The following is a 10,716-nucleotide window of genomic DNA, read 5'->3' on the forward strand; positions in this document are numbered from 1 at the left end:
AAGATGTTGGTCGTCATGTCGTTGGGCTGTGATACTTTTTAGGATGGCAAGTTTAGCTTTGTTTTCTCTGTTTGGACAGAGCATCTCATTTCCTCTGCTCCGGCATCATGTTCACGCTCATGTGTCCGTATCATGTGTTGTACACCATCATGTACTGTTCTAACTCCTTCTATCAATGGAATGATACGCAAGCTTTGCGTATTAAAAAAAAATGTTTCCATCTTGTTTGGTTTTTGTTCTAAATGTTAGACTTGCTAAGAGACTACTGTCTATTTTCTATTTCCCTTTTTCCCCTTAAATCTTTTTCATATCTCTTAACATTTTAGTTAGCATCCAACAATGCGACTCATTACAAACTAAAATTGCAATTAATGACATTTCACTACAGATACACATCTTCAGACTGCGCATTTTGACTTAGTAGTCTGAAATTCGGCATGACCAAAATGTTCAAAGCTTTAAGGCAACTAAAAATCAGCAATAACATATTTATAATTATCCTTTTGACTTTTGCAACTCATCCTCATCGGTAATACAATTTCAAACACCTCATGTCATGAGAGAGAGGGGCCCACGTCAGGTGGCATGCATGGTTTCCTAGTCACTGCCATGCGGGTCTATATTTTATTGAAAATTTGGAAATGGTATTTTTATTTCATTATGCAACATCCGCCTAGATTTCTTGAATTGTAATCCGGGCCACAACTGGAATCCTTACTGCCTTTTGGTCATTTTGCCAAGTAAGGCTACCAAACGTGTAGTCCCCGTGCAACTTCCACATAGGTGACAGCTTCACCCGATATGTTTGAACTTTGTTAGCAGCATCAAATATAAGAACAGGTGGGATGACCTCCATCTTGACTCCCATCGGGCTCTGCACTGCGGCATGGTACACAGAATTGACCTCGCCGACGTTGGTCACCGTCCTGTACACGGTGATGGGATGCCTGAGATCGGGAACCGAGATGGATGGTAGGTTGATGTAATACGCCGGTAGCGTGGTGGTGGTGTTGCACGTCACAGGCATCCTCTTGGTGCTGATGGCACATTTGAAGAACTTGCTGTAGTCGCTTGGATCGATGTCATAGATGAGGCCGGGATGAGCCGCCCCATAAGGATTTATGTTCCCTCCTCCATAGTCGAACGGGTCAGCGATCTTCAGCGATGACCCTTGCGCCAATATTGGCATGCCGCGTTCATCGGTTACATGGGCTTAATAACATGCAAAATCAACAAAATTAAGGAGAGGTAAGCAACACAAGTGCATGAACTAGTAACCGTATGTCGTTCTACTTGTAGAAAGTTAAACATATGCTAGTTGCTGCCTAGTTAAGTATCACGAACCAGTGGTGACGATGGCTGATTTTAGTGCCGCGGGAGACCAGTCTGGGTGCAGGACTTTCAGCAGGGCGACGATGCCTGCTACATGAGGGGCTGCCTGGGACGTCCCTGACAAAACTGCGTAGGAATCTTTTTTTGCTGCCAAGATGTTGACTCCAGGTGCAGCTATGTCAGGCTGTTAAGGAAGAAAAACCACAACAACTTGAGGTGTGATGATATATACAAGGTCTTGCAGCTGGCACGGTACACACCTTGAGAATGACCGGGTAAGTAAGCGATGGGCCTCTGGAGGAGAAGCTCGCCACTTTTGGGGCTAGTATCTCATTGCCCGTAACGGTGCACGCAGGTTCAATCTTTGCAAGAGGAGAGCTGCTTCCAAAACAAAATCAATGGTATCGAGCATACATTTATCGCTGTGTGACTGGGTCGGTGCATGGAGAGCGCAGAGAGCCCGGCTGGGGACCACATCTCCATTTTGACTTTTTCCAAATGAAGGTTTACTGTTCGTGCATGGTTGTACCTTGAGTCGTCGTAGTATTGGCATATCTTGTCCGCATCGGCGATGTCGACAACTACGCAGGCGATGCCTTGGCAAGCTTCTGCAATGTTAAACAGGTCATCCACAATGGTTGGCGAGACAATGAGTCCAGATCCTCCATTGTCGACGATGTATTGCGCCGCCTGGAGGAAAGTGGCCCCTTTGTCATTGCAGAACAGGATGACCCCTTTCACGTCGGTGCCGTTAAGATCCTCTGCAGTACAACTAAATTCACAAAAGCAAATTCAAGTATGTATTAGAATTGCTCGGCCAACACAATTTTGCTACTTGCACACTGTTTTTGGGCTTGAGATTTAATTTGGCGCAGCATGAATAAAATTGTGTTGTGTGCATCCCAGTAGGGGTGTAATTGGGTAATCCTTAGGATACCTTTTAACCCTCTTTTTTTCAAACAAGTGAACTAGTTTTTCAAAAGCTACTTCGTTTGTTTGAAGTAAAAAGGAACAGTAAGGGTCACAAATTTGCACCCCCTACATTGCAAAATGTTCGGGAAAGTTTTCTTTCTACTTACGATGGCATACATATAAGATTGGTGAAATCGCCCCTGTATGATGAGCTGTTCTTCACTTGGTAATAGAGAGACTGTCCCTGCAAAACGGGCAGCGTACATATCACACTACAGTATATAGTCACATGTAATTTTGATGTAGAGTGGGTGCGTTACGTTTACGTACGACTATTTGTTGCTTGTTTCCCAACGTGATCACCGTCGGGAACAAGCGATCGATGCTGGTGTTAAGGACCTTCAAAGGCGACCGTCAAAGGCGACCGATCTATCCAGCCGAGAGTTGTGGTTGCACAAGATAGAGGCATCCAGATCAATGTCTTCAAAATCCGACAATGGTATGGCCGCAGTGTCGGTGTTAAGGACCTTCAAAACCACGAGCAAGCACGTCAAACCAAAGCCATGGAGTCAAATCACAGTTGAAATCGACAAACAACAAATCAAAACCTAACCGTAGCAGAGCAAATCACTTATATTTGAACTCACATCATTGTCCATGGACTCATCGCAGGTCATGCTGTTGTAACGTGAAACCCTTGTCGGAGGTAACGACGGAACGGTGAATCACGTGGCTGTTGGCAGCAATGTAGCAACAACGGGGTGGCAAATCACGTGATCATCGGTAGCGGCAGCGATAACGACGGGGCAAATAACACGGTCCTCGGCAGCGACGAATACAGGAGAGAGAGAGAGAGAGAGAGAGAGAGAGAGAGAGAGAGAGAGCTCAAGGGCGGATGTGTCGAACGACCTCTTCTTACCACCGCCGACTGAGCTGTTAACGGCTGCCAGCGCGCGTCGTCTCCCTCGTGTCACGTCAGTCTAAATTGCGGGGCCCATTCTCATCAGTCGCATCTCTGGACAATTATCTAGACATCATTGTTTTTGGTAAAAAAAAGTTGGTACAAAAAATTTAATATTCGTTGATGATTTTACGTCAAGGCGAATCATTGTGGCATTTGGTGATTTTTGTCACAATAAAGACGGTTTTATGCGATTAATACTAGAAAGAGATCGTACAATTACTTCCCTAGAAGATTGAGAAGACGACCGTAGGACAAAGGGTAGGCACGACTGAGGCCTCTATTGCCAGCGCCCACCAAGTGCATGCCTCTTTTTCCTTGTAAAAAGACCGCAAATAAACATGTCGCGACAACCACACATGACACTTTGATAAAAGAAAGCACGACAGCATCAACATCATGACATGGACAAGCAATAGTGTCTCCATCCGCTGTTTTTTTTTTTTGAAAACAAGGCAAAAGACCTGCCATTTCATCGATGAAGGGAGAAAGTTTTAGACAGAAACCACAAAGCGGTGAATAAAATGACTACTCTCGCGACGTTACAACACCCAAATATTTCGCTCCAGCCAAAGCCCAAAGCGACACCTCCTATTTGATTTTGTTGATCATGATCATGGAAGGGGCCGCCGAGTTGCGGAAGACTCTAGCATTGCGCTCCGACCAAACCTCCCAAGGGATGAGAATCATGAGGAAGGCAAGCGCCCAGTACCTTTCTCGAGTTAGCCTCGTTCTTGCTTCAGTTTGCTTGATTGCGGATGAGGGCCTCGTTGACTTCAAGCGGTGCTTCATTATCCCACCTTATGCTTGCTTGTAGTTAGTGGGTTTTGTTGTTCGTCCTCAGCACCTATGTATCTTACCGGTTTTTGTTTTTTGTGTGTGGTGCGGTGTTATATCATTCATTATAAGGGCTTCATTAATTTAAAGCCGGGCGATGGCCTCTTTTCCAAAAAAAAAAGGTTCATTCAAGAAGGCTAAAGTGATGTCACTTAATCAGGGTTTTTCATTACAGGCCGCAAAATCCGGAAACCGGACTTTCTGGCACCACTGGTAGGAAAAATACTGTCTTGTACTACAAATTTTGCCCAAATTCAACATAATTTGATTGAAATTTGAAAAATATTCAAATGTCTTTGGGCGTAAACTGATCGAAATAATTCTGATATTTCTGATTTTTTTTTGGAAAACGGCCTTTCTGACCACCACTGGAAAAAAGAATCAAAAATGGTAAATAAAAAACGTGCACATATAAAATACGGATGACCTTTGTGAATCATGCTGATGATTATATCCTCTCCATAGTTGCTTGCGTGGAGTAGCTCACTAGCCTTACGAGAAATCAAGAACGTTGGTGTTAAGCTCAGAGATGTTCTGCAATCTTTTCAGTTTTGTCATGTCGATCCTTACGCGATTTGTACTTTGATCTTTATGATATGAATGAGACATGTATTACCATGCAAAAAAAAAAAAACTCACTGACCGGCGTATGGTTGGACGGGTAGTTGAGCCCAAGAAAATCCCAGCTCCACGTACGTGGTGGTGTTCCTGTGTGTTTTCCATCTTCACAGTGTCTTGATTCTTGATCTGGGTGACTTGTGGACTTTCAAGCTGTGAGTTTAGACGTCCAAGTTGAACAACATCGTACAGAGCCGATAGATCATTGTTGCCAGAAGAAAGGCAAGTCCACCACATGATGATTTCGGTGTTCTCCAAACAAGTGGCGCATCGACCAGAGAGAGAAATGACAGCAACACCGCCAGGGACACCAACTGGAGTGGGACGTACGGTGGCACCACCAACACGGCCGGCCGGAGACGAGCCAAGGTGGAGACTCAAGCATGATGGAAGCAAGCGTGAGAGAGACCACGGTCGCACAGCTTTTCTCTGCTGCTAGCTTGCTTAACGAGCGGCGAGAACACCCGGTGGTTGTCCATCTCACGCTCACGGTGCCGCCCGGTGCTATCTTATTTTGTCTGTTGCATATATCTGCAGACCTTTTCGCAGCAGCGAAAGAGACCGGCCATCAGGGTAAAAAAGAAGGCACGTACTCGAAGTGGCGGTCACCATGGCTGGTCTCTTTCGCTTCTCCCTCGTCAAGGCGCTGTCTTGGTTGCTCACGGCGTTCTCGATTTCGGGTCTGAAGATGTTGTCGTCATGTCGTTGGGCTGTGATACTTTTTAGGATGGCAAGTTTAGCTTTGTTTTCTCTGTTTGGACAGAGCATCTCATTTCCTCTGCTCCGGCATCATGTTCACGCTCATGTGTCCGTATCATGTGTTGTACACCATCATGTTACTGTTCTAACTCCTTCTATCAATGGAATGATACGCAAGCTTTGCGTATTAAAAAAAAATGTTTCCATCTTGTTTGGTTTTTGTTCTAATGTTAGACTTGCTAAGAGACTACTGTCTATTTTCTATTTCCCTTTTTCCCCTTAAATCTTTTTCATATCTCTTAACATTTTAGTTAGCATCCAACAATGCGACTCATTACAAACTAAAATTGCAATTAATGACATTTCACTACAGATACACATCTTCAGACTGCGCATTTTGACTTAGTAGTCTGAAATTCGGCATGACCAAAATGTTCAAAGCTTTAAGGCAACTAAAAATCAGCAATAACATATTTATAATTATCCTTTTGACTTTTGCAACTCATCCTCATCGGTAATACAATTTCAAACACCTCATGTCATGAGAGAGAGGGGCCCACGTCAGGTGGCATGCATGGTTTCCTAGTCACTGCCATGCGGGTCTATATTTTATTGAAAATTTGGAAATGGTATTTTTATTTCATTATGCAACATCCGCCTAGATTTCTTGAATTGTAATCCGGGCCACAACTGGAATCCTTACTGCCTTTTGGTCATTTTGCCAAGTAAGGCTACCAAACGTGTAGTCCCCGTGCAACTTCCACATAGGTGACAGCTTCACCCGATATGTTTGAACTTTGTTAGCAGCATCAAATATAAGAACAGGTGGGATGACCTCCATCTTGACTCCCATCGGGCTCTGCACTGCGGCATGGTACACAGAATTGACCTCGCCGACGTTGGTCACCGTCCTGTACACGGTGATGGGATGCCTGAGATCGGGAACCGAGATGGATGGTAGGTTGATGTAATACGCCGGTAGCGTGGTGGTGGTGTTGCACGTCACAGGCATCCTCTTGGTGCTGATGGCACATTTGAAGAACTTGCTGTAGTCGCTTGGATCGATGTCATAGATGAGGCCGGGATGAGCCGCCCCATAAGGATTTATGTTCCCTCCTCCATAGTCGAACGGGTCAGCGATCTTCAGCGATGACCCTTGCGCCAATATTGGCATGCCGCGTTCATCGGTTACATGGGCTTAATAACATGCAAAATCAACAAAATTAAGGAGAGGTAAGCAACACAAGTGCATGAACTAGTAACCGTATGTCGTTCTACTTGTAGAAAGTTAAACATATGCTAGTTGCTGCCTAGTTAAGTATCACGAACCAGTGGTGACGATGGCTGATTTTAGTGCCGCGGGAGACCAGTCTGGGTGCAGGACTTTCAGCAGGGCGACGATGCCTGCTACATGAGGGGCTGCCTGGGACGTCCCTGACAAAACTGCGTAGGAATCTTTTTTTGCTGCCAAGATGTTGACTCCAGGTGCAGCTATGTCAGGCTGTTAAGGAAGAAAAACCACAACAACTTGAGGTGTGATGATATATACAAGGTCTTGCAGCTGGCACGGTACACACCTTGAGAATGGCCGGGTAAGTAAGCGATGGGCCTCTGGAGGAGAAGCTCGCCACTTTTGGGGCTAGTATCTCATTGCCCGTAACGGTGCACGCAGGTTCAATCTTTGCAAGAGGAGAGCTGCTTCCAAAACAAAATCAATGGTATCGAGCATACATTTATCGCTGTGTGACTGGGTCGGTGCATGGAGAGCGCAGAGAGCCCGGCTGGGGACCACATCTCCATTTTGACTTTTTCCAAATGAAGGTTTACTGTTCGTGCATGGTTGTACCTTGAGTCGTCGTAGTATTGGCATATCTTGTCCGCATCGGCGATGTCGACAACTACGCAGGCGATGCCTTGGCAAGCTTCTGCAATGTTAAACAGGTCATCCACAATGGTTGGCGAGACAATGAGTCCAGATCCTCCATTGTCGACGATGTATTGCGCCGCCTGGAGGAAAGTGGCCCCTTTGTCATTGCAGAACAGGATGACCCCTTTCACGTCGGTGCCGTTAAGATCCTCTGCAGTACAACTAAATTCACAAAAGCAAATTCAAGTATGTATTAGAATTGCTCGGCCAACACAATTTTGCTACTTGCACACTGTTTTTGGGCTTGAGATTTAATTTGGCGCAGCATGAATAAAATTGTGTTGTGTGCATCCCAGTAGGGGTGTAATTGGGTAATCCTTAGGATACCTTTTAACCCTCTTTTTTTTCAAACAAGTGAACTAGTTTTTCAAAAGCTACTTCGTTTGTTTGAAGTAAAAAGGAACAGTAAGGGTCACAAATTTGCACCCCCTACATTGCAAAATGTTCGGGAAAGTTTTCTTTCTACTTACGATGGCATACATATAAGATTGGTGAAATCGCCCCTGTATGATGAGCTGTTCTTCACTTGGTAATAGAGAGACTGTCCCTGCAAAACGGGCAGCGTACATATCACACTACAGTATATAGTCACATGTAATTTTGATGTAGAGTGGGTGCGTTACGTTTACGTACGACTATTTGTTGCTTGTTTCCCAACGTGATCACCGTCGGGAACAAGCGATCGATGCTGGTGTTAAGGACCTTCAAAGGCGACCGTCAAAGGCGACCGATCTATCCAGCCGAGAGTTGTGGTTGCACAAGATAGAGGCATCCAGATCAATGTCTTCAAAATCCGACAATGGTATGGCCGCAGTGTCGGTGTTAAGGACCTTCAAAACCACGAGCAAGCACGTCAAACCAAAGCCATGGAGTCAAATCACAGTTGAAATCGACAAACAACAAATCAAAACCTAACCGTAGCAGAGCAAATCACTTATATTTGAACTCACATCATTGTCCATGGACTCATCGCAGGTCATGCTGTTGTAACGTGAAACCCTTGTCGGAGGTAACGACGGAACGGTGAATCACGTGGCTGTTGGCAGCAATGTAGCAACAACGGGGTGGCAAATCACGTGATCATCGGTAGCGGCAGCGATAACGACGGGGCAAATAACACGGTCCTCGGCAGCGACGAATACAGGAGAGAGAGAGAGAGAGAGAGAGAGAGAGAGAGAGAGAGAGCTCAAGGGCGGATGTGTCGAACGACCTCTTCTTACCACCGCCGACTGAGCTGTTAACGGCTGCCAGCGCGCGTCGTCTCCCTCGTGTCACGTCAGTCTAAATTGCGGGGCCCATTCTCATCAGTCGCATCTCTGGACAATTATCTAGACATCATTGTTTTTGGTAAAAAAAAGTTGGTACAAAAAATTTAATATTCGTTGATGATTTTACGTCAAGGCGAATCATTGTGGCATTTGGTGATTTTTGTCACAATAAAGACGGTTTTATGCGATTAATACTAGAAAGAGATCGTACAATTACTTCCCTAGAAGATTGAGAAGACGACCGTAGGACAAAGGGTAGGCACGACTGAGGCCTCTATTGCCAGCGCCCACCAAGTGCATGCCTCTTTTTCCTTGTAAAAAGACCGCAAATAAACATGTCGCGACAACCACACATGACACTTTGATAAAAGAAAGCACGACAGCATCAACATCATGACATGGACAAGCAATAGTGTCTCCAACCGCTGTTTTTTTTTTTGAAAACAAGGCAAAAGACCTGCCATTTCATCGATGAAGGGAGAAAGTTTTAGACAGAAACCACAAAGCGGTGAATAAAATGACTACTCTCGCGACGTTACAACACCCAAATATTTCGCTCCAGCCAAAGCCCAAAGCGACACCTCCTATTTGATTTTGTTGATCATGATCATGGAAGGGGCCGCCGAGTTGCGGAAGACTCTAGCATTGCGCTCCGACCAAACCTCCCAAGGGATGAGAATCATGAGGAAGGCAAGCGCCCAGTACCTTTCTCGAGTTAGCCTCGTTCTTGCTTCAGTTTGCTTGATTGCGGATGAGGGCCTCGTTGACTTCAAGCGGTGCTTCATTATCCCACCTTATGCTTGCTTGTAGTTAGTGGGTTTTGTTGTTCGTCCTCAGCACCTATGTATCTTACCGGTTTTTGTTTTTTGTGTGTGGTGCGGTGTTATATCATTCATTATAAGGGCTTCATTAATTTAAAGCCGGGCGATGGCCTCTTTTCCAAAAAAAAAAGGTTCATTCAAGAAGGCTAAAGTGATGTCACTTAATCAGGGTTTTCATTACAGGCCGCAAAATCCGGAAACCGGACTTTCTGGCACCACTGGTAGGAAAAATACTGTCTTGTACTACAAATTTTGCCCAAATTCAACATAATTTGATTGAAATTTGAAAAATATTCAAATGTCTTTGGGCGTAAACTGATCGAAATAATTCTGATATTTCTGATTTTTTTTTGGAAAACGGCCTTTCTGACCACCACTGGAAAAAAGAATCAAAAATGGTAAATAAAAAACGTGCACATATAAAATACGGATGACCTTTGTGAATCATGCTGATGATTATATCCTCTCCATAGTTGCTTGCGTGGAGTAGCTCACTAGCCTTACGAGAAATCAAGAACGTTGGTGTTAAGCTCAGAGATGTTCTGCAATCTTTTCAGTTTTGTCATGTCGATCCTTACGCGATTTGTACTTTGATCTTTATGATATGAATGAGACATGTATTACCATGCAAAAAAAAAAAAACTCACTGACCGGCGTATGGTTGGACGGGTAGTTGAGCCCAAGAAAATCCCAGCTCCACGTACGTGGTGGTGTTCCTGTGTGTTTTCCATCTTCACAGTGTCTTGATTCTTGATCTGGGTGACTTGTGGACTTTCAAGCTGTGAGTTTAGACGTCCAAGTTGAACAACATCGTACAGAGCCGATAGATCATTGTTGCCAGAAGAAAGGCAAGTCCACCACATGATGATTTCGGTGTTCTCCAAACAAGTGGCGCATCGACCAGAGAGAGAAATGACAGCAACACCGCCAGGGACACCAACTGGAGTGGGACGTACGGTGGCACCACCAACACGGCCGGCCGGAGACGAGCCAAGGTGGAGACTCAAGCATGATGGAAGCAAGCGTGAGAGAGACCACGGTCGCACAGCTTTTTCTCTGCTGCTAGCTTGCTTAACGAGCGGCGAGAACACCCGGTGGTTGTCCATCTCACGCTCACGGTGCCGCCCGGTGCTATCTTATTTTGTCTGTTGCATATATCTGCAGACCTTTTCGCAGCAGCGAAAGAGACCGGCCATCAGGGTAAAAAAGAAGGCACGTACTCGAAGTGGCGGTCACCATGGCTGGTCTCTTTCGCTTCTCCCTCGTCAAGGCGCTGTCTTGGTTGCTCACGGCGTTCTCGATTTCGGGTCTGAAGATGTTGGTCGTCATGTCGTTGGGCTG

The 10,716-nt window shown here is 45.3% G+C and overlaps 2 protein-coding genes across 2 annotated transcripts; both read right to left on the reverse strand.

Annotated features, from left to right (window-relative positions):
• Positions 1–481: 481 nt before the first annotated feature.
• On the reverse strand, positions 482–2,260 carry LOC123099279 (subtilisin-like protease SBT3.14). Its single transcript, XM_044521467.1, has 3 exons — positions 1,862–2,260; positions 1,345–1,710; positions 482–1,212 (listed from the first exon to the last, which is right to left on the reverse strand). The coding sequence occupies exon 3, from the start codon at positions 1,187–1,189 to the stop codon at positions 674–676; it is 516 nt and encodes a 171-aa protein (XP_044377402.1). The 5' UTR covers positions 1,190–1,212; positions 1,345–1,710; positions 1,862–2,260; the 3' UTR covers positions 482–673.
• A 3,565-nt stretch (positions 2,261–5,825) lies between these two features.
• Positions 5,826–7,890, reverse strand: LOC123099290 (subtilisin-like protease SBT3.14). The gene is made up of 3 exons (XM_044521475.1): positions 7,206–7,890; positions 6,689–7,054; positions 5,826–6,556 (listed from the first exon to the last, which is right to left on the reverse strand). The coding sequence occupies exon 3, from the start codon at positions 6,531–6,533 to the stop codon at positions 6,018–6,020; it is 516 nt and encodes a 171-aa protein (XP_044377410.1). The 5' UTR covers positions 6,534–6,556; positions 6,689–7,054; positions 7,206–7,890; the 3' UTR covers positions 5,826–6,017.
• Positions 7,891–10,716: the final 2,826 nt, after the last annotated feature.

The sequence above is a fragment of the Triticum aestivum genome, chromosome 1B, assembly GCF_018294505.1.
Source record: "Triticum aestivum cultivar Chinese Spring chromosome 1B, IWGSC CS RefSeq v2.1, whole genome shotgun sequence".
Taxonomy (NCBI): Eukaryota; Viridiplantae; Streptophyta; class Magnoliopsida; order Poales; family Poaceae; genus Triticum; species Triticum aestivum.